Source organism: Porites lutea, chromosome 2, assembly GCF_958299795.1.
Source record: "Porites lutea chromosome 2, jaPorLute2.1, whole genome shotgun sequence".
NCBI classification, from domain to species: Eukaryota; Metazoa; Cnidaria; class Anthozoa; order Scleractinia; family Poritidae; genus Porites; species Porites lutea.
In genome coordinates this window covers 56,736,169-56,761,126 of record NC_133202.1, presented here as the reverse complement: position 1 = coordinate 56,761,126, position 24,958 = coordinate 56,736,169, and the positions used below count along the sequence as shown (strand labels likewise).

The 24,958-nt window shown below is 39.1% G+C and overlaps 1 protein-coding gene across 1 annotated transcript in view; it reads right to left on the bottom strand.

The window, feature by feature from the left end:
• The window catches only part of LOC140929147 (nuclear pore membrane glycoprotein 210-like), a 65,270-nt gene extending 40,524 nt beyond the window's left edge, over positions 1 to 24,746 (bottom strand). Inside the window, exons 1-15 of the mRNA XM_073379020.1 lie at positions 24,564 to 24,746; positions 24,387 to 24,451; positions 18,232 to 18,330; positions 16,181 to 16,312; positions 14,675 to 14,768; positions 14,133 to 14,196; positions 13,163 to 13,249; positions 11,368 to 11,500; positions 9,614 to 9,742; positions 7,979 to 8,047; positions 7,112 to 7,218; positions 6,488 to 6,622; positions 4,563 to 4,730; positions 3,196 to 3,351; positions 2,875 to 2,983 (exon numbers count right to left, since the gene is read on the bottom strand). Coding sequence (XP_073235121.1) covers positions 2,875 to 2,983; positions 3,196 to 3,351; positions 4,563 to 4,730; positions 6,488 to 6,622; positions 7,112 to 7,218; positions 7,979 to 8,047; positions 9,614 to 9,742; positions 11,368 to 11,500; positions 13,163 to 13,249; positions 14,133 to 14,196; positions 14,675 to 14,768; positions 16,181 to 16,312; positions 18,232 to 18,330; positions 24,387 to 24,451; positions 24,564 to 24,733 — 1,717 coding nt within the window. The 5' untranslated portion in view covers positions 24,734 to 24,746. The remainder of the gene's footprint in view (positions 1 to 2,874; positions 2,984 to 3,195; positions 3,352 to 4,562; positions 4,731 to 6,487; positions 6,623 to 7,111; positions 7,219 to 7,978; positions 8,048 to 9,613; positions 9,743 to 11,367; positions 11,501 to 13,162; positions 13,250 to 14,132; positions 14,197 to 14,674; positions 14,769 to 16,180; positions 16,313 to 18,231; positions 18,331 to 24,386; positions 24,452 to 24,563) is intronic.
• Between the last annotated feature and the right edge of the window lie 212 nt (positions 24,747 to 24,958).

Below are 24,958 nucleotides of genomic sequence, written 5' to 3'. Positions count from 1 at the left end.
AGAACGCAAATTCATTTTTTTACCGACGTTTTCACTGCCGTCGTCGCCGTCCTTGCTTAAGGTTCCTAATAATCCAGCATAGTGACGAGCAGCCAGGGATCCATATAAGCAGTCACCAGGTCATCGGAGACAACCATTACATCGTTTGGACGAGTATGATAACTCAAAAGCTGGCCTAACGGAAGACCAACTTTTGAGAATTCTTTTATTTGACATTGAAGACTTTACCTGGGGTTGAGCTTTCCGCAAGCCACAAAAACTGAAGAAACTGGTGTTACGCTCTGCAAAGTTTGCCAAGAAGCCTCCAACCACAATCGAATTGTTCTTGAATGAGATAATTTATTTGCGGAGAATTGCACTTCGAGTCAACCAAGATCCATGAAAAGTCCTCAAATCCCCTGAAGGCAAGTGCGATTCCCACCCCCTAGTTTTGATCCTAACATACTCCTGCATTTAAAATAATAACTTCCTTAAATAAGGACACTCTTCAGACACCAATTTTGTGGTTCCAAACTCAAGATTGCCATACTCATGTCTCATGTCAACACTGCTTACTGGCATATATTTTTCGACATACTTGCACCGCTGAAGACTTTGAAAAAAGAAATACTACTATGGATCCTTGGATGAGTTGATCAACTTGTGCTTCTTTGTAAGTGGGACCGCAGCTCCCGGGACTAGGATTTTTCAGCAATGCTGATGACTGGAAGGCCTTCCAGAACCAGATGTATCATGCCCTGCCATTCCTCTGAGACAGATGATAATCCAAATGGCAGCCTTGTCCAGGGTAGCAGCCCCATGGTATAAACATAGTGGTCGTGAGGGATCAAAGTAAAAGTTTTGGAATGCTCTAATGATATCAATGATGGTCAAGCAATTCATTAAATGTAACTTAGGTAGGTTCTCCTCAAGGGTGAGATGAAGTATTTTTGTTCCTGAATAGCTTCGTTGAGGGTCTTGGAGGGGTCCAAACATATGCATATCTTACCTGGCTTGGTGTTGTGGTCACATTCTCAAACCAACATGCTCGTTTCTTATCCAAGCAGTGGGTTCAAAAGCTAATACAAGCTGGCCTGTGGATTTGTAAGTGTCATGGGTAACCTTGATTTTGTATATGAGATGGCGGTGGATGGGGGCATGCATTGGTTTGACAACAGGATCTATATTAAAGTCGACAGGTGGTCTGAGGATGCAGGCCTTAAAAAAGTAAGGTGCAGTGTTGTGATATGAATTTCATGCTCAACGTCCCAGGCTTTGGCCATTTGTCTGTGGAGGTATCTAAGGGCACTGGGCTGTGGGCTAGCAGTTGAGTTCTCGTTGTGCGAAGGGTGCATGATGGAAACCGGGGGGGGGTTTCCATGTAAAGTCTGCATTCAAGGTCAGTAGTCCAAGTCTTTTGCTCGCCTCCATTCTCAACAGAGCTGGTTGGTCTGTGTCAAGTGCTTGAATTGTCAGGGCACGTGTAATGGTTTCCCTCGAAATATAAAAGGTGGTCTGGCTGATCGTTTTGATTGGTGGGCTGGTATATGGCATTATCACTGATTTACCTGGTAGCAGGTTGGCCAAAGGTGTGTTTGCCAAGGGTTTGAGGGTAGGTGTTGCATGAGGCTCCTGGGAAGGGAATATCTGTGTCGCTCTTAGAGTCAGGGCTTGTCAGAGTGAGTAGGATGAAGTGGCCTTTTTCTGAGGAAGGCAGAGATGGGGTAGGTATAAAGCAATGAAAAGCAGTGTTCGTATTGGATTCCAGGCCTTGTGTCATAACATGCTTCTGTCTAGTGGCTGTCAGGTCAGGTTTTGGGGGTAGGTGTTCTTGACGCTTGACCGTCCTTGGCTGCTCGTTGACATACCATAACAAAGTGGCTGGTTTTATGGCAGAAGCTGCAGGCTTGTCCTCGGGGGCAATTTCTCTTGGGAACTGGGGTGTCTGCAGAAGTAGCAATATTAACGAATGCGTGACATAGGTCTACCAGGGAGTTTGTAGATCTTGTTGGAAGTTGCGGTGTAGTGGGCCTGTGCTTCAATGGTGTTTTTGGCCAGTATGCCGAGCTCCAAAAGGGGTAGCTTGACTTACAACAAAAGCTAGGGTGAAAGGAGGGTCCTCTGCCTTTAGCTGACCGTATATCCAATACATATTCTCTGAAAGTGGTAAAACACTCATTGAGCCTAAATAGCTTCCCATGTTGAGATCGAGGATTGGTGAACTTGCGACATTTTCACCCAGAAATATTGGGAATTTAGGACCTGAACGTGTCGTCCAATATGTTCCATTCAAAAGGCAGGGTGACACTGCGAAAGACTGTGAATTCGAATGGTCTCAAGAAATCAAGCAGTAGTTAAGCCGGAAGACACGATTATGATACAATGATTCATGCATGGAATTACGCAACATGTAATGCAAAGTTGCATGTAAAAAATAAATGATGTTTACAAATGGCTTGGATTGCAAAAATACACCTCAATTTGGTTTGTTAGGAGCAGGCATAGTGGCTGAGCAGTTGACACCTCGAATTTTAGAACTGGAGGCCCAAGTTGAAGCCTTGCAGCTGCGTTCATTGCTTCGACAGAAATTTCCCTCCACTTTGTTTCTCTTCACCCAGCTGTATAAATTGATACTAGTGATATACTGCTGGGGGTACCCTGGGATGAACTAGCATCCCATTCAGGTGGGGTAGCATTACTAATACTGCCTTTACGCAACAGAAACCCGGATATGCATGATCGGCTATTTGGCATGTATGCGGACTTTACCTTTACCTCAATTAACAAATTACTTTATAAAAGTTCCCAATAATAATTATTTTGTAGGTCTGTGGACTGGTCTACCCAAGCAAAACTGCTGCAAAATGCTAAAGTCTTTACTTGTTAATAAAGTACCTGAGTAAATACAAGAAGCCACAGCCAACGGAAGCGAGATGGAGGAGCCAACCAGTGCCTCAACAACTGCAGGGATAAACTCCATTTTCTTTGGCTGAAGAACATAAACCTGGAGAAGACCATTTTTTATGTTTAAGACCACATCCCACAAGAATAGCTCACATATAAACATACTGTATAGTATACCAAATGTGCAAAGGCTGGTCAAGTATACATATTTTTCTTTGTCAGAGTGCTAGAGTGGAAACAAATAAGTGAAACAACCAATCTAATGTCCTTTCTTTCCAAAGCCACACATTCTGTAGGACCAATAATACCCACCTCTGTAGTATCAAAATTTGCTGGATTTTTCATGTCAGCTGCACGGACCAGGGAGTATCCAACAGCACTAGTTGTCATGACAACACCCTTGGTGCTAACTGTAGCCACAGAGGTATTTGATGATGACCACATGTACATCCCACTGCCACCTGATGGCTGAAAAATAATAAGGATTGCAAGTATAATTATTATACAGGACTGACTGATAGAACCTAGCATGGAATTGTTTTTACTTCTACATGAGTTACAGTGTGTAGGAACGAGACAGTATCAGCGTGTGTCCACGGATCATGAGACCTTTGGTGTAAAAGAGAGAGTTACATAAAAAACATAGTTACTCTGAAAGGACATTTTTTTATAATCAACAATAACATGATATTGGTTAAGGTGGCTCCATTATTAATACTGGTACATTGAGTTACAAAGAATTTTTCGTCATAATGTTTTGGGTTTTAATGCTATGGTTACAAAACTTTAAAAAGACCTAAAGGTATCACACATCGAGATTCCATACAAAAATATATATCACATAAGCAGAATCCAACCATGCAAAACTGTTACTTTAACATATTTTAACTTGCATGCAAAAACATTTTACTTTTGTTCTCTACTTTATTTTTTCACTCTAAATTGTATAAATTAAGTCGGATTCTAGTTTTTTATCTTCTCACTTGATAATGATATCATGGTTACATCGAAACGTTGTGTTAAACTCTTTTCACTTACTTTTATTCCTAAGTCTACAGATTTCAATCGGCAATATATACTGGTCGTAAACATTTTTTTTTACGAAATTAGCACTTAAGTGTAGCCTATTATTCAGAGAAAATTGCACCTAGGAAGAAATTTTGCTAACACATTTGGCTGAAACTTCTGATATCGGAAGGAAAACAGTGTGTGATTGACAGTGTGCTAAGATATTAGCACAGATACACCGCAAAAGCCGACATGTCAAGGTTGAAAGAATGATACACTTCTGAGAAGTGGTAAGAACAGAATTCTGGACAAGACAGTGAAGGTGGAGAGGGAACATACAAGATTCTGTGGGATTTTAAAATTAAAAAAACCTGAGAGGGCAGTCCAAAAATGAACCTAAAAGTTACCAGAAAAAATCCCAAACTGGAAAGCAATTCAAGGAAGTAATTGCAATAAAGGGGTGGCAAATTTCACAAACACAACATCATGTCACCTAAAATAAAGCCTATTACTGGATCATGAACTAATTCAAAATTTTCTTACATGGTGATAAACAAACGTGGGTCTGAATGAAAACTGAGTGAGTGTAAGAACCTTACATCCAATTATTTTGAGGCAAATTATAATCAAAAAATGGCTAAAATAACAATCTTACATCCTATTATTATTACCTGCAACAAAAACTGGTATTGATTGGGAGCAGCAACATTCTGTTGAGGTGCAGGATACCATGGGAAAAGTACAATCTCAGGGTTAACAACCACTGGGTCAAAAATCTCAGCTTCCTGCTGTCCTGAGATTGGATGCTCAAATGTATGGATGGCATCTGTTCCAAGCATCTACCATGTATTGAAGAAACAACAATAATATTGAAATAACACCAAGGACACAATACTGCTAACTCAGCTATGAATTTAGAGATAAGACTATTCAAACTAGCTTATAATTCAAAAGAAAAAGAGTTCAGCCTAGCAATTCAAAAGAAAGAGTTCAGCCTGTTTGGAACAAAGCCAGAAGAGTTCTGTCATAATACCCCACAGATTTTTTACGTTGGTTACCAATTATATATACAGGCTTAAGCCCCGTGCGAACGGACGCAACATTGTCGGCCAACAACTCCCAACATTGTTGGATGTTACATGTTGCGTCCGTTTGCAAACCCTGCTGCATGTTGTTGGATGTTGTTGCATGTTCTTGCACAAAGTTTGAAACCGGTCAAACTTTTCTGCTAACAACTCCGAAAATTTTTTTTGTTCCGTGATCGCCGAAGCGTAGTGCAACAATGTTGGATCCGTTTGCACAGCTCTTCCAACATTGTTGGCGCCGCGCACGCGCATTACGCATGGTTTACAAAGACTTATGAGTTGTATCCCTCCCACGATGCACTACAGGTCCCAACATTGTTGGGAGTTGTTGCATCCGTTTGCACATCACTGCCAACACGCATGCAACAACTCCCAACATTGTTGGAGCAACAATGTTGGGAATTGTTGCGTCTGTTTGCACGCAGCCTTAGAATTATCTTATTACGTGAAATTTTAGCGACATGTTAGTTTAGCGATTTTTCGTAAATTTTGGAACATAAGTCACTTAATTTTAGCGATTTCACGAACTGAAACTTTGGCAAATTAAGGTATTCAAAACTTTTACGACGGCCATAGAACATTTATGTGATAAAATTACAAACATCAATGGCTTCATTTAAATCAAAAACATACAACGTTCTGAAACTTAATTTTGAACGAAACAAACGAAACCGCAACTGTAATGTCATATCTTAATGCTGTCCTCATTCATATTTAAGGTACACTTTTACTTAAAGTTAATGATACACGTCACAAGCGACCGTCAATAGCATGTGTATGAAACTAACCAGATGGCGGAATTTCATATTGTACTCACTTTAATTTAGCGACACTTAATTTTGGTGCATTTAAATTTAGCGATTTTTCTAAAAAAAATCGCTTAAGTGTCGCCAGATTTTACGTAGTAAGGATATTGAATTCAAGATTATCATAATTGCTCTTAAGACGAACCATGGTAAAGCACAGAAGTACATTTTTGTTCTGATAACCTTCAAGAAAAAATGAATAAAACTTAATTTAAGGTGGCCTGAACCTATTTAATAGGCAGCTGGTTACATGTTTGAATGCCGTTTTTCAGCAAGAATGATTTAACTGATTTCTGTGATTTTTCTCCCCTTTATTAAGTGTAGCCACAAGAGTTTGTGGTATTTGTTTCTTATTTCGTGTTTTTTGTTATGTGAAGTTAGTTTAATTAGTCCCACAATAAAGATTATCACAATAAAGATTCCTCAATAATGACTATCATCTTTCATCCATTCTTGTAGCTCTAACTGTATTTGCAGTATATTTCTGATTACTCAGTTTCTTGGTAAGAGCACCCTTTCGATCTTCCTTTAATATTAATATTAAATATAATATACATAGTCAGTGATAGTTAATGTCATTGATAGGAAATGATAGTTGATGATAGTTTCATTCACTATCATGGCCGTCTTGTCCAGGCAGACATTGTAAACAAGGACAATTACAGTTAAATGGTTATATGAGGAATGAAACGCACTGGATCTTACCTTAATACTTGTGAGAAGAGCAGTCAGTACTGTTTTTCCTTTCTGAAGTGTTTTGACATGGTAGAATGAGCCATTTTTTGATGACCACAATTCTTTAAAGTATGCATCATCAAAGGAAGCTACAATCTGAATATTCTAATTAATCAAAAGAAATAGAACTAAAATCAGGACATAACATCTTGCACTGCACATTAGTCAAGTTCCTAAAATTGGTTTAAAAATCCAGGCTTGTGTAAGAATTGTGTGAATCACAGGATTCTCAAAGTTTCATCTTTTAGTAGCCAAGTCTTCCGCTTTAAATTTTAAATTCAGCATCCAAGAAGGCACATTAACAATAAATAAAATAATTGCTTACTGATAATTAATTACTCGGGAGGAGTGAAATTTTACATGAAAGCCCTAGCAGCGTAGTCAAGCAGCAAACTGTTCAGAGGGTATGAGACATGTCCTGACCACAAGTTGCATTTGTTTCTTGGTCCTTAAGGGTTCATCTCTTCTACCACGCTTGAAATGGCCCACTGACTGCTTCCGGCTAATTGACTTTTAAAAATACATGTACCTGCATGAAACGGAGCAACCACGCTAGAGCAGCTAGTAGAGGAGCAAATGTCAGGCTGTACTTACATCTGTGATATAGATCTTGCGATTCTCGTGTGTGTAAAGTTGCACAGACACATCATATTCAACACCAACTTCAAGAAACCAGTCGGAGTGTGGAGTGATGCTAAAACCTGAGAAGTGGATATAGTTATAATTCTATGTACTTTGATAATGTAAAGTTGGAGGCGAAAAATACTTCATATGCTTAAATAGCTGGTTACAGTACAGAATGCTGGTTCTCAGTGAAGTAACAAAAGCTCAAGAATTTGCTTCCTTTTTAATTTAACATCACTAATTAATGTTACGAACGTAGTTCACGAATTACAAAGCAAAGAGATCTCAATAATTCTGATCATAATGGCAATTGTTAAAATAACACTTAACTTTAAAAAATATATACCAATATTAAATCCTTGCTGTTCCACAATTTTAAGAATAAAAATCAACGATAAAAATTTTGAATGACGTTTCGATGACTCGCTCATCATTTTCAAATTCTAAAAACTTAGATTGTTAAAAGTTCTTTATATATTAAGAATGCGTGTGAAGTCTCGTTGCACGTGATTAAAAACTACAATGTGGAATGTAGTGAGTGTTAATTAGGTACTAAATAGTTTCGCTTTTATTGAGTCTGATTGAGTGTTCAGTTTGGGTTTCTTTTCCTGGATAAAAAGCATTTCGTAGATCAAGCATTCAAAGCGAGTCATCGAAACGTCGTTCAAAAAATTTTTATTGATTTGAATTTTTATTTATTTTTGTTGATTTTTATTCTTAAATGTTCCACAATTTTCTCACAGATAACTGTCTTAATAAAGACGACTTGCCAGCCCCCGAAGTGCCCAGTAAGATCTGCTAGAGCAAACCGCCTGTACTACTATAGTTGTTACAAACCTAAGAATGCTGGTTCAACCACATAAACTCCCGCAGCAGGTTGATGAACACTGTGAATGTGCAACATATCTTAATATTGTGTCAAGGTAACATTTCCTTGTTATGTTAGCGTTCCAACAATTGCTGCTGCAATTCCTTCCTTATATCCTTTAGGCGCTACCTTTTATTTATTTATTTATTTATTTATTTCATTTTACGTTCTTTTGCCGACTCGCATCTTAACTATCTTGGGAGCCTTATCACTTAGGATGGATCCTGTGAGAAGGAAGTTAGATCGAGAATAGCCCTAGCAAAGAACACATTTACTAAAAGAAAAGAACTGATGACAAAAGCCTTCAGCCTAATTGCCTGAAGAAGAGAATTATATGGACTGTCACTTGGAGCACTCTTCTGTATGGAGCCGAATAGTGGAACTTGAAGAAAAAGGACATACGAAGGCTGGAGAGCTGTGAAAGGTGGCCCAGTTTGGAGAAAGGTCTAAAACATTTCCTAGTCTGACAAAGTCTGTAACGAAGAAGTATTGAGGTGCGTCGTTAAGGAGAGGGCGTACATTTCTGTAACCAACAGATGACAGTCTGGCTTGCTCATACCCTACGGCATGGTGATGTTGCTCGATTAGTTATTAAAGGGATAATAATAGGAAAGAGACCACTTTGAAGACCTGGAGTGGGAATGTTGGATAAAGTGAAGGATGGCGGCCTTTTACGTAGCAGTCAAGAGGCGTGCCTTAGATCAGAAACTATAAGGAAGGTCCTTCCTGTGGCCAGAACATACACTTCATCTATATCTCCCCTGCTATTGGAACTTCGAAAAGGCTCAATCCTCCCTTGCCTTTGTAATTCCAAACTGTTCTAACTTCATGCTTTGGAATTCTATAAATTTCCAAACTCCTCAGGAATTTCCGTTTTTTCTTCCAACATCTCTAACTTCCAACCACCTTTTTATCTATTCACTCCTCCAAAATAAACTTTCATTAATATTTCTGAAAAACCAATGCAAAGACCTGATCAAACAAGCTCTTCGTCTTTCTTTATTAATCTGCCAAAGTCCATGATTTGGAAAGTGGAAGCAAGGGGACATTCTTGAAAAACACCATAAAACAAGCCCCAACACACTTCCTGCAGCTTCTTTGACATAAGTTTGGATTGCTAATGTTAAGTGCCTTTCACTGGTTTCAGGTTACCGAATAAGCACGCACATAAATATTATTTGTTAAAAGAATGGTGAACAGCCTTGACTGTGCTTTCATAACTTAGTTTTTGTTTTAAACCATCACACGAGTTTGCAAGCAGTAGGGATCATCAGGCATTGCGTGACAAATGAAAACTAAAAAAAAAAAAAAAACAAATGTGAGTGGGGCTTAGGCTTTTGCAACTCCACCCAATACAGCATACCATCAGAGCCCTGGCTTGACTTGAAGATCTAGAGCTGAAAGCCCCTGCCCCCAAGTCTTTGGAATTGCAGTCCAACGATGCCCACCATTGACTCGAAATTCCAGTTCTTTGACCCCTCCCCTCCCCTTCAAAATTCTGAGATGCCTTCTGTAGTACAAGTATGATATTTTCTGGAACCACCAATTGACCTTAACACACCGGAATTTGACAGCTTCATCTTTATTCAAATCACAAAGGATACTTTTGTCCTCTAAAGTTACTTTTGTGTAGCCTAGCTTAACACCCAACACACTTGACTTCTTGACATCTAGTTGAGCCACAGAGGTATTGCTCAGTTTAAACTCAAACTGTGAAGATGGCATTGGAACAACTGTTAAAGAAAATGAAATCAGATGAGAGGTGAGCGAAACAGGATGGTGAAAACTCCATAAATCTTCATTTAAAACCAGGACTTTTTCAATAACCATAGCAGTATTCTGATATATAGATTTAGCCAGGGCTAAAGGTGAAGCTGCCGTTAAGGTTACCGGAAATTTTCTCACATGCAAGTAATGTAGCACGTTCTGGTTCAGAGCATGAAATGCCTGAACTGATTGGAGAGTTGACAGGTCACATTCGATTGCATTGAAAATGAAATAAATTAAAATTTCCCTGTTGTTCAGTTTTTTCTGTTGTTATTAGTATGTAACGAGTTACTGTGTATTGCAGAACTTTGATCTGAAATCCTGGGTGAAATGCAACTATAACCGTTGTTTACAATTCGCACATTGAAACACACATCGGGGTTTACGCACTTCCAGTCACAAAATTATAAATATGCTCACTTTCCGTAGTTAATTTTCAAGTTTTGCATTTTTCCCTGCATATAAAGTAATTCCTCAGCCCAGAATAAATATAATCTGAGTATAATACAAAGGAACTATACTTAACAAAAACAATAATTATTCCACTCTTCGCAAGTTTATCTGCACTGTATGTGTTTATCTGTTGTGTGCGTAACATGAACATTAAAGGTTATACAATGCTAAACATCCGTGAACCTGAATGTACAAAAGAATGTACACCAGAAATCATTATATTTGGAGGCACTGGACAAATACATTGTGTACGATAATGATATTTAATGTGTTCCGGGTTAGTCTTACAGACTGTGTACCTACTGATAATTCACATAAGCTTATTTTCATTTTGCCACTGTAATTTATTCTTATTGTTGACAATGAGTGCTTCATGGTGCTGAAAGCTTTAAGTAATGACTTTTTTGGAAATATATAATGTCAGTTTTGGTTCATGGGAAAACGAGGAAAAAGACAGTTAATAACATCATCCGATGACACAAAACTCTGTCAGCTTCAGCTATCAGTAAACAAGTTTCCAGATGCAGCATAGATTTTTGACATGAATTCACCTGTCAAATTTTGACCAATCAGAGATGAAAATGGGATGTAGAGCATAACCAACAAGTGACCACAGTGAGAAAAGCCAAAAGCAACTGCCTTCCCTGCCTGTAAAAACTAGCTGAATTTTCGAGTCTAAAGTCAGTTTGAAATCAAAACTTAAATAGCATGGCTTATGGACACAGCTTATTGCCTGTGCATTGAAAAAAAATTTAACTTGAGCCTGCGATCATTTGAAAATCAGTAACTTGTCAGCAGATAATTTTAAAAAAGCATGCAAACTTGAAGGGTCGACACCTGATCCTGTGATACGGTCATGTGACACTGGTCAGCAGATACCCTGTTTTGACAGCTGTCAATTGACCACAATATGGATGTGCACTATCAGGTTGCAGGCTCCCACACTAGCTAGAAAATGTGATTTAACATTGGTTGCCCTGTGGTACGGATAGATTGATGGACTAACAGACATGTGGTCACGTGACTGCCAAATTTTCTTGCACGGATAGAGAACCAATTTTCTTAGCTATGGGGCTCTGCTTGCGCGTATGGAGCTCCGCTATGCATTGCTACAGTAACTAGACAACAAAAACCTAACCTGCTGCCCTGCCTTGTCGCAACCTGATGACGCTGTATGTGATTGACGTGTTAACCAGAATGTACATATCACGTCCTGGTACCAACATCACATTATCCAGTACAATAAGCTTTACTTGAGCCGGAGGTACATTCTAAACATTTGCAAAAAACTTGTCAGAAAATAACTATACTCCCACATCACTTTAATCTGTTACCACTGAAAAGCTTCAAGTACTGCAATGGGTTTGTTATTTGAATGGTCATGATGTCTTATCCAAGTTAGGACACATGACATTGCAAGCAAAAGTTTCACTTTGTAATACATTTAACACAGTGAAACCCTGTTTAAGCGACCAAAAAAAGCCACGAATAGCCTGCATAGCAGGCGCTTGGAAGTAGAGGGCGAAAGAGAGAACAGGCGCGTGCAAGGGAGACACGCAAGGGGTGAGGGAGCGCCTGCACGGAAGGCCCCCGAAAATCATTTCCACTCGCATTCTGTGAGTGCGGATATTTCCAATTGGTCGAGAGGCCCCCGAGGGAAAAATGTACCAAGCGGGGTGAGAAAACTGTCAATCAATAGTACATGGACAACGTAGTGAAGGTCTTATATTACACCTCTACCTCCTGAAACCTCTAAATTGTATACAATCAAAGTTCAGGTCTCGGAGGTCACTTCAATCTGGTTTAATGCGACTATGTGGCTGTAATCTCAAAGAAAAGTTGGAGTGTTCAAACGGTATTCACAATGGAAAGAACTGACATCAGATACGCATTAACAGAAGCGGCAGAAGACAAAGATTTGTCGAATCGTTGCAATGAAGATCAGAAGAAATATTCTTTGCTCAGGAGAACTTGGCGGCTTGTGTTGTCGATGGAACGCATACCATCTAAACTTGGACATGATAAAGATTGATGAAATGAAACACTTACCAGGGGCATGAATTTGAAAAAACCTTTCACTATTGTATTATTCGCCGTTCAGAGTCAACCTGAGGTCTGTTGTTTATGTCTCATTACTACAGTAGAAAACGTGTCGGTACAGTTTCTGTTCTGAAGTTTAGGTCTGCTTAGTAAGAGATGTCTGCTCCAAAAATGGCTGCCACTTAACGCAGTAAAAGCAATGGTCATTTTCCACGTACGCCGTGACCGTTGGTGTCTGTACAGTTGTGGCTAAGTAAGCTCAGAGAACAATATTTAATAACTTTTATAACCCTACACAGCATGCATTCTTTAAAAGATACCCATTTTTTGACTTGTTCTTTCCTAAAAGTGTTTATTGTGCCTGTGGTTAAAAACGATTTAAAGCTGTGTGTTAACCATCAGTAATAATTTATTGCTCCATCCCTCTACAATAAGATAACCCAGCTGATCTTTATAACAGATACCTTTAGACCGAGGATAAAATGTACAACACTTTTTGGCAGCACGCTTTGTTTGTGAGAGGTCAGTCGTTTTCTGTCAAAACTTTTGATGTCACGCAACGCCTGCCAGGTAATCAGGTTGGGTGTGGGAGATGATTTTCATGGGCCTTCCGGGCAGGCGCTCCCTCTCCCCTCGCGTATCTCCTTCTTGCGCGCCCGTTTTTTCTTGCGCCTACTACTTCCAAGGGCCTGCTACGCAGGCTAAGCCACGAAACTCTGGTTGCATTTGAGCGTTGATCATACTAAAGGTTTTTCAAATATTAAGAGTTGAAAATATAAGTGTAGGGCAAAAAAATGAGGTTGCAGTAACAAGTTAGTCACGTACAGGGGGAGGTTGTAGGGCAGGATTTTACTGTAATAACATTCTTCTGCTATTCGAACAAAATCACTTACAGCAAAGGCTTTGTCCTTAAGTTTTGCCTTGACAATCGCCGTTCCAGTATTTATTGGTTCAACAACAATACTGCTTCCACGAGAGCCCTTAAATAAAAGATAGTACCTGTAATGTTCAGAGTCAGTAGTACTGATACAGGATCCTAAACAATCAGATTCAAGTATCATGTTAAACTGAGCTCTCCTTTTAGTGAAAAGGAATGAATTCACTTGGGTGAATGTACAACTACAATTTGGTGGCTGTCACAAGCACCAAAATCTTAATACAGATGTAGATTGTAACATTTTCCCCACTTACTGGCAGTTGTTGTTGCTCCCAAAAACTTATTGGTTGGATGTCCATTTGTGTTTTGATTGTGCTGTAGTGAGCCATTATATCTACATTTTTGTTATTTTAAAGTTTTAAGAAATAACACAAAGCACCACTATTTCCCATAGTTAGTAATTACTGTACTGGTACATGTATCTTGGATAAATGAAAACTCAGAGAATCCCTACCAAGTCCCCATTCCAACAAAATCAGTGCAACCCTAATAATTATATCAAAGTGAACAAAGTGAATGGAAAGTTCTCATTATCGTTAAAACAGGGGGAAAATATCAGGGTCCTGTTCCATGTATTTTGTTCCATGTACATGTACATGCATTTTACCATTAGTGAGGATGAAGTCATAATAATATTTTGTTACTCCTGGGGTTGGGGTGTCACTCTAACAAGCACTTTCGTGTGAAAAAAACAACAACAACAAAGAATTACCAGTCAACATGTACATGTATCAGTCTTTCCTACCATTTAAGACAGCATAAAACTGTAATTAGTTATTAAAATTAATTATTCAAGGAAAGAATCCCCTATAATACTATCCAACTATACACTGTACTTCAGAAGACAACTACATGTAAAGTCTATTTTCAGCCCACACACGTGTACCAGTAGATACTATGTACACATGTATATGAACAATAAAAACCTTCTCTTCCAAAGAATATATCTCGGGACAGGTTTCATAGCTTGAAAACTCAAACTGCATAAACCTGAAAGGAAAACAACAAACAAAGGAGTGAGTAACCTAATTAGATCATCACAAGTGTCAATCATGTTAGTTTTCTTTAATTTATGATACACGGTACTTCAGCAAACTGTTAACTTACCTTTGTTTAGTAGTTAGCTACATGTACATGTATAGTATGTTAATTTCAGTCTGTAAACCACCCAGACAAAATAATAAAGTAGTTCTTGTTGTTGTTGTTAGTAAGATACATATACTGAAGTTATTTTGTCACTTTTGCAGATTGCCTCAAGCAATTTTTATTAGAAAGAAAGAACACTGCTAAGATCCATGCTGATAAAAATTCTCTTTAATTCTTCCATACTCCATTACTTACACGTATCTCAAAGATTTTCCAATAATTTTTAGAGAATTTAAGCACTTCTCAAGGTTCTATTAATTTTAAACAACTTATACACATTCTTTTCAGGACTGTGCCAGGAGCCCTGTGGAACATAACTCACCTTAAGACAGACTCAGCATTAACTGATCCAACTCCTTCCACAGTTTTAAGTTCCCAAACAAATTCAACACCATCCAGACTAGAAAACACATTACCTGTTCCAAAAGCAACAATCCAGAAGTTCATTTTAACTATTTGCTGCTTAACCTTGTATTTCTTATGGCAAATTAGGGTACCTTCATTAAGTTCTAAGGGCTGGGGATTTCCCCCACCTTTTACAAGCCAGGGGTCAATTTAACAAAACTTTTACAAGTGTAATTTACAAGTGCACCTTTTGCTTTCAGACCCTAAAACAATAGAGAAAATGTACCCTAGTAAAAAGTTTTATTAATCTGTTCATGTTGTCCTTCAGTAGCATGATTAAAAATAAAAAATATTGTTCTAATGAGGCCTTAATAAACTGCTCCTTTTAAAAAGTAAAATTGGAAACCAAGTTTTCACCGATTAATGGTATCATGTAATTTCTCGCTGTTCGACCTTCCCAAGGCTGTGCTCTAAGGAAAACTGAGGGGAGCCCAGTGCTCTGAACCTGTAAAATCAAGGGTGCCCAGCATATGATTTGTCTTTCCCAGCCGCCCAAGAGCAAAAGTTAGGTGCCAGGGGCCACTGAGCTCTGCTAGAGCACAGCCCTTCTTATTACATAATTATGCTGTTGATCGGCGAAAGCTTGAATTCCAATTCCTGATCCCTGCGTACACCTTTACTTCCAAAGGAAACAAAAAGAAAATAGACCCAAAAGGAATCTCTTGCTGTTCAACCTTCTAATAACATATTTAAGTGATTTCTAATGCAGGCATAACTTATAAACGAAGTAAATGTATGCTTGTACAATCCAATATGCAACACTCCTATGCAGAGCAAAACACTGCTCACTGCTTTGCAGTATTACCAGTTGCTTGTAGATTATGGCTTCACTTGAGTTTTGAACATTTTGGTCTCACTTTTATGAACTACAGCGGTTGAAGAGTAAAGACAAGGCAAAATAATTGAGGACAATTTTATTTAATTAATTAGTTTATTTATTTATACAGAAAATCTGGTTTAGCAATAAAAGAGCAGGTTTAAACAGAGTCTGGCTCCGCAGATAACATGCCATTCAGCAGATGCATTATTTGATATTAAGCAAGTACAGATTTTAGGAAGTTATGGCATAGAGATGGTGCCAGCCTAATACAACTTGACAGCAATGGCCCTCAATTATACACATCACAGGAGCTATTCCAGACAACCATACAAGCAGAATTTGGTAGGACTTTTTGCCCTTGAAACACTAATACTAATCTAGAGAGGATCTTTTTATCCACTGTGCTCACAAGACAATGTTTTATCCATTATTACACCACCCTTTCTAATCTGGTGTTGTCTGACACAACTGAAAGAAACTGTCAACTGTGTTAAATCCCCACTTTCTGAAAAACGACTCTAACAGTTATGGTAGCGATAAATTTACTTGAAAGGTTACATTGTTAATTCTTTAAACAATGCTATATAAAGATGTTATTGTTACCTTCAGTGTCAAATGCCTGTATATGACAAACTTCTGGAGGTTCTCCAAGCAGCAACTCTCTTGTGGTAGTTAAGATCTCGATCTTACTGATAGTGTCCACAAAGACATCACTTCGCAAAATCATACTTGTCACTAAAGAGATAACAACTTTGAATAAGTTTGTGACATTTTGATTTAAGAGTCATAGTGCTCTTAATAACTGCAGCTAAGGATGATGAGTTCTCAGGATCTCAGAGGACCTCCAGTGAGACCAGCTGGCCTGTAGACAGTGAACTGTTCCAGTAGCTGACAAGCTTTGCTAAATACCCCTACCTCCCACCAGATATTGCTGCTGATCATCTGAGAGGAGTTCACAAGTGTGGACCGAAATGGAAATAATGACTAACCGCCATAAACATACCACATGGCATTATTTTTTCAACTGTATAGAACAGATACATAAATGTTTCTTTCAAGTAATGTTAGCAATTCTTTCCTTGGCTTCTCCTGAATTTTGCAGTAGATCAGTCATTCTGTAGTCCATTCCAATACAGGCATGAAATGTAATCTACAATGTACAGGCAGATATCTTCACCGCGAGCTGCTAAATGGGTATGTACATAATATTTGTTATTGCTGATCAAAACTTAAAAAACCTGAGAACACCTGAAATACTTTGTACAACAAAAACCTGTGTGTAATGTAACTCAGAAATATTTATTGTGGAGTCTGAGTAATTGTCGAGAGTGATTGTCGAGAGTGATATGTCAAGAGTGTGAAATAATAAATAATTATAATTGTGATAATTAATAATAATAATAATGATAATAATAATTTATGTATAATTGATAAAAAATAACTTATTTCGCCATGTTCCCTGAATAACAGCAGTGAGATGCACTTTGTTACTGCTAAAGTATAAAGCAAAAAATACACAACTTCCAACACGATTTATTAAAGAAGCTAACAAATTCCATCTCACAATAAAGTTCACGGCTGAAATATCAAAGAATGAAATAACTTTCCTTGAAACTCACCATACATGTAGTTTTCAAAAGAGAGCGATTCACAGAGAAATCCATCTTGGACATCACAACCCACTATAAGCCGACCAAAACCTTGCAATATACATGTACACACTTTACCTCTTACCACCCTCCGGGGGTAAAAAGAGGTTTTATTACAGGTGAAGCAATAAGAATGGTTAGAACAAACTCTTCAAAAATATTTAAAGAGTGCTTTGCAAACTTTTAACAATGCCTTGAAGCACGCAGGTATCCTAAACAAGCTGTATTATAAGACAATCGGCACTAAAACAAAAGCAAAAAAGTATAGAGAGACTATTTCCTTTCGTTACAACATATCACCCAGCGGTACAAGATCTAATAAAAAGACATTGATGGCAAACTGGAGTCAAAGAGAAAATCAGCCTCTGCTAAAAACAATTTTTAAAAGACCTCCGATGACATCCTGCAAAAGAGGTAAGAGCAAAAATGTAACTTGACGGCAGTTGCCGGATGATGTGACGTAACCACAAAAACCACTTTGGGAGTCCATGCAGACTTCCTTTTACTTCCTTTCAATGTTGAAATTTCAGGTTGTTGTTATCAATTTTTTAATTTTGTGGGAAATGTTGAACCGAAGAAGACAGTAAATATTGACAACCACCGAAATATAAGGACAAAAAAACGTCAGCTGAGATCACAACTGAACACAAACAATGACTCAACGTAACTATTTATTTCTCTAAGCATTGAGTATGTCTTATGTCAGACTTCCGACTTGCCTTAATCAGACTCTTGACTCTCGACTCTTGACAATTACTCAAACTCTTTATTGTGTTGTGACTGCATGCAATCACAACAAATATCAGGACACAACACCACAAATAAGTACTATATTTGTTTGTGGTTTAGTTTCTTACACCTGATTGGCTGAGTAATGCCGTACACACCTCACGACTGTTTAATAATGAGCAGGTAATTATAGTAAAGTCTAAAAGTCCACTTGCCAGATAATACCAGTAACTTTCACTTAAAGAAACACAATTATTTTGAGTAAAGAAATTTTACCTTCCTCTTCTGCTAAGATTTCAGTCATTTGTCTCTCTGGAAGCCTTGCCTGTGCAGTAACTAGAGCTTCTCTTGAACATTTTCTACCAAACTGTCTGGCTGCTGAGAAAATGACACAGGAAGAGAACAGCTAAAAAGACTTTCAAAGGGGATACAAGTGATGTGAAAAGTGAGAATCAGTTAGCCTTATTTTACCATGGAGTTTTTGGACAGGATGTTTTCCTTGACTTTCAATAATTGAAGTCTAATTACTTTAGAACACAGCATTATATTGATTTTGTTACAGGCTTGTTAGCAGAGTAGCATTGAAAGAAAAGACATTATCAGTCTCAGTTACAGAAATTTATGATATATTTATGTACCATTTCATATTATTTCCTTTTTATATAAGCACTGCTAAGAAAACTTGACTTTATTACTTTTCCTGGCAAAGAATGACAACAGCATTACATAACCTTTAAAAATAACTGTACATATCACAGTTAATAAAAAAATTATATAATATAACAAAAAATTTCCAAAACATTGTTATCCTTTAGTGGATATACTCAGTGTGATAACACAGCAAACTACACGTTCAAGCAGTTACTGAACAGACATTTTAATCTCTATCAAGTGCCCCAAAGGTACAAACAAAACTGAATATATAATGAGTCTAGCAGCACGTGCAAAGAAATTCAACACAGGGCATGAAAATTACAATATTATAACACCCTCCCTTTTATAGAGAAATAAGAAAACGACTTAACGGAAAAAAAAAACAAACGACTAAGCACATATTAATGAAATTCAGTTCTTTGGAAAGAGTTCTTAGGCTTAAGCAAGCACCTAGTCCTGTAGACGCTTGGGTGGCTGATGGACGTGCGTGGACCTTCCCGATGCCTGTAAAGGATTGGGCTACTTAGGTGCGTCCGGCACCGAAGACAACGGATCGTGCGGCTGGTCGAATGTTTCCACGCGTGTATCTGGAGGTGCCTGTTCGCGTGTATCTTCGCGTGTCTCTGTAGATGACTGCTTGTGCGCCTCTATGACGTCGTCATCTTCAACTTTGATAGGCGCTTTATTGGACTTGCGTAGCTCAACACGATTTCGTCGAAGGAGTCCTTGAGGCAGCTCAACCTCGTAAGATCTTTTGTCAATGCGTCTCTTTACGACACCCTTTTGCCACTCTTTTCTTCCTGCGTGCCAGGGCTCAACTCACACGGTATCTCTGGGCTCTAAGGGCTGGAGATCTCATGCACCTCTGTTGTAGTACTTGGCTTGTTGCTGTTGGCGGCTTGGTATGTGTCACGTCCTCATCCGAAACAGATGGCTTTAATAATGCAGCAGTCATCGGGAGGAGACTTCTTGTCCTTCTGCTAAATAGCCGCTGTGCTGGGCTGATTTGTATACTCACAGGCAGTGTGTTTCTGTGGTCCAGTAAAGCAAGAAACGCGTGTGAACCAGTCTTGCTGCACTTTAACAAAATTTTCTTTGCTTGCTTAACGGTGCACTCAGCCTTTCCATTTGACTGACTATGATGCGGACTGCTGGTTCTGTGCTCAAAATCCCACTCTTTAGAGAATTTCAGGAAATCGCGCGAGACAAACTGTGGCCTGTTATCAGTAACGAGTTGCTCGGGAATGCCATGTCTCGCGAAATGACCTTTAAGCTTCTTGATGACGTAGACAGAGAATGTACTTCTCAGATGGTCGAGCTCGAAGAAATCGCTAAAATAGTCCACAGTCACAAGGTAACCTTTTCCATTTAACTCAAATAGGTCTGCTGCAACGAATTGCCACGGCCGACTAGGTGCTTCGTGGCTGGTGAGTGTTTCCTTCCTTTGACCCTGTTCGTACTTTCCGCAGGCTTCACATGTTGACACATAGTTCTTGATATCTCCTGTCATCCCAGGCCAATAAAGACACTGACTCACGCACTCTGTTAAGGCAACCATTAACTCCAAGGTGCAAATTGTGAATACTTTTTAGGAGACCACTCCTAGCAGCCTTGGTTACCACTACCCTTTCTCCCTTAAAAATCAGACCATCCTGTACGGACAGCTCATCTCTCATATCGAAGTAAGGAGAGGCTAGAAGCGGCAGGGTACTCTTATTTTCAGGCCAGCCATGCTGAATCACTGCCTTTAGAACTTGAAGCGATGCATCCTGCTCTGTCTCCTGCTAAATTTGCAGTAACCTGGCTTCAGATATTGGCAAGTAATTCATCATGTTGATTATCTCAAACTCTGACTCAATCTGCGCACACGAGGAAAGATAAGCTCTAGAGAGAGTGTCCGCTAAGAACATTCTGCTTCCCCTCTCGCACTGTACCACCAAATCGTACTTTTGCAAACAAATCAACATTCCTTGCAACCTCTTAGGAGCGCGATGAAGTAGTTTCATGAAAATTGACTCAAGTGGCTTATGATCAGTATGGACAACAGTTCTTCTAGCGGGGCTAGTGGATTTTGTTATCGGGCTAGGTAATTCTGTTTTTAACTTGCCCGATGGGCAAGTGATGTTTTTTTGAGGAATTCGAAAATAACAGAAGAACGTGAAATCAATTCTGCTCATCAAAAAGCTTTTGGGGCTAGCAGAAATGACGTTTGGGCTAGTAACTGCTAGCTTCAGCTTGCCCTTCGGGCAAGCTGTAAAAATTATTTTCTTCGCACGCTGCGGAGCCAAGATATCGCCCATATCGCGTAGCAAAATGTGGTGAGCATACTAGACTCGCGATCTAACTCCAGATGCCAAAAAGCAGAGGCTAAATCAACCTTTGTAAACACACATGCATCTGTCAAGTCGGGCAACAAATCATCAATGACGGGAATTTGATAACTTTCCCTCTTCAAGACAGTATTAAGTGATCGCAGGTCAATACAAACACGCAGTTCGCTGGACTTCTTTACAGCTACAACAATCTGACTAACCCACTTGGTCGGTTCATCAACAGGAGTGATTACTTTAAGACATTCCAACCTTTGGTGCTCTTCTTTGAACTTCTCCCGAACAGACGCAGGGACTTTTCTTGCTGGAAGGATAACAGGCTTGCAATCTGGGTCAACTTGCAGGCGAACGTTTCCTGGAAGTGTTCAGAGACCTTTGTTAAAGACATCCGCGTAATTAGCTGTGCGATCATCATTTGCATTCCCCATGACATTAATGAAGTTTTCCTTGTGTACAGTTAACAGCTTCATTTTCTGCGTTGCATTTAAGCCAAGCAGAGGGGTCAAATCCTCTTTCATGACTAGAAACCGGACCTTGTACTTCTCATTAGTTTTCCGATTCACAACAGGCAACGCACAGGAACTGTCAGGCCTCACTTTAGTTCCATTTTATATGACAAGCGTTTGCAAACACGAGTCGCATTCCCCCTCAGCATACTTCAGACGTAAAATATTTGGACTTGCACCACAATCAACTTGAAATTGTACCAGTTGCTGCCTAACCAGCATTCTTGCATAAACAGCTCTCCCTCTCAAAGCCTGATCTGTGTCCATCCACACCCCTCCCCCCCCCCTCCAACAGTCTTGTTAATAGGTGTATAACCTTCTGGTCCCTTGTGCTTACTTCCAGGATAATGCGCACTTGTCCATCCTAACTCACAAACACTTCTTCTACATATCCATATTTGGATCGTGAATTTACTAAAGCAATTATTCATGCTTTTGTGACTACCACCTTCGATTACTGTAATGTGATTCTATATGGACTACCTGAAGTTCTCTTAAACCACCTACAGCTAGTTCAGAATAGAGCAGTGTGCATCAAAACATTCACCCAGAAGCTAAGTACATGTATGAAACTATAACAACCAGTTTAATAGACTTAAATTGGTGGCCAGTTGAATACCATAATTATTACGGACTGTATGGACTTTGTTAGACGGAACACTCACAGTAACACTGATTCCAACACTCAGACGAACTCTGGCCCTGTTACGACAGCGACTATACCGTACATCAGAGGCACCTCTGAAACTATTGCACGTATATTACAACCTTACAATATATGTGATGCACACAAACCAATAACCACTTTACGGCGACTGCTTACTAATGTCAAGGACAAAGACAAACCGGAGGACAGACAGGGAGCAGTATACAAGATCACATGCTGCGACTGCCAGGCTTCTTACATTGGTGAAACCAGCACAAACCTAAGCACGCGACTGACCGAACACAAACTAGCTACGAAGAATGGTGATGTCAAAAATCACATTGCTGAGCACCATTTAAAGACGAAACATCAAATTGACTGGGACTCTGCGACATGTATCACATATTCTACAGACTACTATCAACGTCTTACTTTAGAAAGCTGGTTTACTAACTTAGAACAAACGCCACTGAATCGTAGCCAACAGTTACCAGTGCCGTACAAACGACTTATTGACGAGATCAAGCAAAACTAACTACGAGAGAATGACAATTTGACTAACAATAGACGACTGTTTAACTGTGACAATAGACGGATCGAAACGCACCAATTACTGATTATGAGTCTTCATAGCCAATAACATCACCATGTAATTGACCAATCAAATCAATAACCAGAGTATAATAACATCAACTGACGTGATACAACTCACTTTGACTCTGAAGATGACTACCGCACAGGTTGTCGAAACGTCAGTCACTGTCAACAACAACAGTCCTATTCACGACGACGATCAAACTCAACCTACTTTTGAAATTACTCCTGGGTTCAAACCTTTCACAAAATCTTATTGTTAGTATATAAGGCTATCAATGAACTTTCACCAAGTTGCATACCCTATTTACTCAGTTTTTGTCACAGCTCCTACTCTGTCTATTTCACCTGGGGTCAGTATAACTCCACTCCTAGTCTCATAACCTTAATATTGCCTTGTTTCTTCACCTCAGCCAATAAGTTACTGCCAGTTACAAACGGCATACTTCAGTGGATTGAAAGGTAATTTTTGGTTTTTACTATCTCATCTAGACACTCTTCTGAACCCTTCTCATACACACTGCATTTTCCTTGAGGCCACTGAGCCAGAAATGCTTACTTGGCAGGACTTGTGCAAGACCCCCTCAAGTCGCATCAGCTACAGACTTCAAACCAGTTGGGTAGCTTCGTCACTGTCAGGGACTAGACTTCAAATGAATCTTTGATATTCAGTTCCTGGCAAAAGTCTTGTCAAAAGTCTTGAAATTCCACAGGCAAGGGGGATTGACTGTATTAGGAAGCCACCTGGGATATCTTATGGATATTTGGGAATTACCCATTGTCATTATGATGGAATTCTCGCTATAAATTTGCATAGTTTTTCAGTTAAAGCTTGTGTGCATCTCAGCACAAACTTCACTAGCTTAAATATACTGGGTTATGTATTACCTGGGGGGGCGGGGGGTACTCCTTATGTAAGCCATACCCCTTTGGTCTTAAAATGTGTATACCTGGAATGGGGTATGGATTTCGAGGGAACTACAGGAGAGTATGAACATATTTATTGTTACAGCTCCAGATTAGTAAGGAAAAAGGAAAGAGTGATGTTCGAATTCAAAGCGACCTTCTGTGATTTTTTCCAGTTTTCCATGACTTTAGGTAAAGCTGTCATTTAAGAAAATTTTTAAAACTATCCTGTTTTGGGGTATTTCTACCTAACTCAATTCAACAGATAACACTTTAGTCTCCACCAAAATGTGTGCCATTTTTAAAAGCTGTTTTGTCCTTGTTTTGTTCTTGTTTTGGAGTGTGCACGAACTAATCTAACAAACATAATTTCAATTCTCCATGACTTTCCATGGCCGACAATTAAATTCCAAGACTTTCAAAATGAAATTCTTAATGGGTTAATGTGTCTGCATTGTTGAAACCATCCAACACTAGCTGAGCAAAACTGTCTCGATTAGGAACTATCTCTTCGTTCGCTCGGCTGTATGTGATTAGGTAAATACTCTAAACTTGACGTGACCCAAGCACCTGAGACTGTTACAGCTTGGCATTAAGAAAAACATTTAAAACAAATCATAGAATAAGATTTTGTTCTCGTAAATTCAAACTGCCTGTTTAAATTACAGAAAAAAGATTTCTTATCCTACGATTTGTTTTAAATTTTTTTGCTCGTATAATAAGAAAACTTTTTCTAAATTGAGAGATTCGGAGCAATCTCGAATTTAGAGTGGATGAATAATAACGCTCCCTTACCAGTTGTATCCTCCTCGTTGTTGTACACAGGCTGTACAGTAGCAACCTCAGGTCTGTTAGATAACCTATAGGAAAACATGATAGGTGACTCTCGCTGCTTTTGTCAAACTCTTAATAAAGTTTAATTAAGCTTAATACCGTAAAATGGCGCCAATTTTGCACAAAAATTCGACCTACCACAGGTAACAGCCCTGCAAAGCTTTCAGTGTAAAATTTGTGTGCACAGATCCTCTTGGAGCGTAAGGTAACAGAACTTGCGGGACGTTGAGTGTGTTTTGTTGCTGTTCACCGAGCACAGATCCTTGAAAAAAGCCAATAACGAGAAGACAGCCAACAACAGACGCCATCTTGGACAGGAAAAACCACGTGCACGGTTGGGTTGTGATCAGCGGTTTCTCCGCGAAGATAGCCCCGTCATCCCAGTCATATATGGTATACAGTATGTTGCCCAGTATCAGGCCACTTCAGGTTAAATATCGCAATAACTTTCCTTTCTTGGTCGCAAGAGTTCTGAAATTTGGCCCAGAGACAATCTATTTAGTCCAGAGAGATCTAGCCACAACAATAACAAC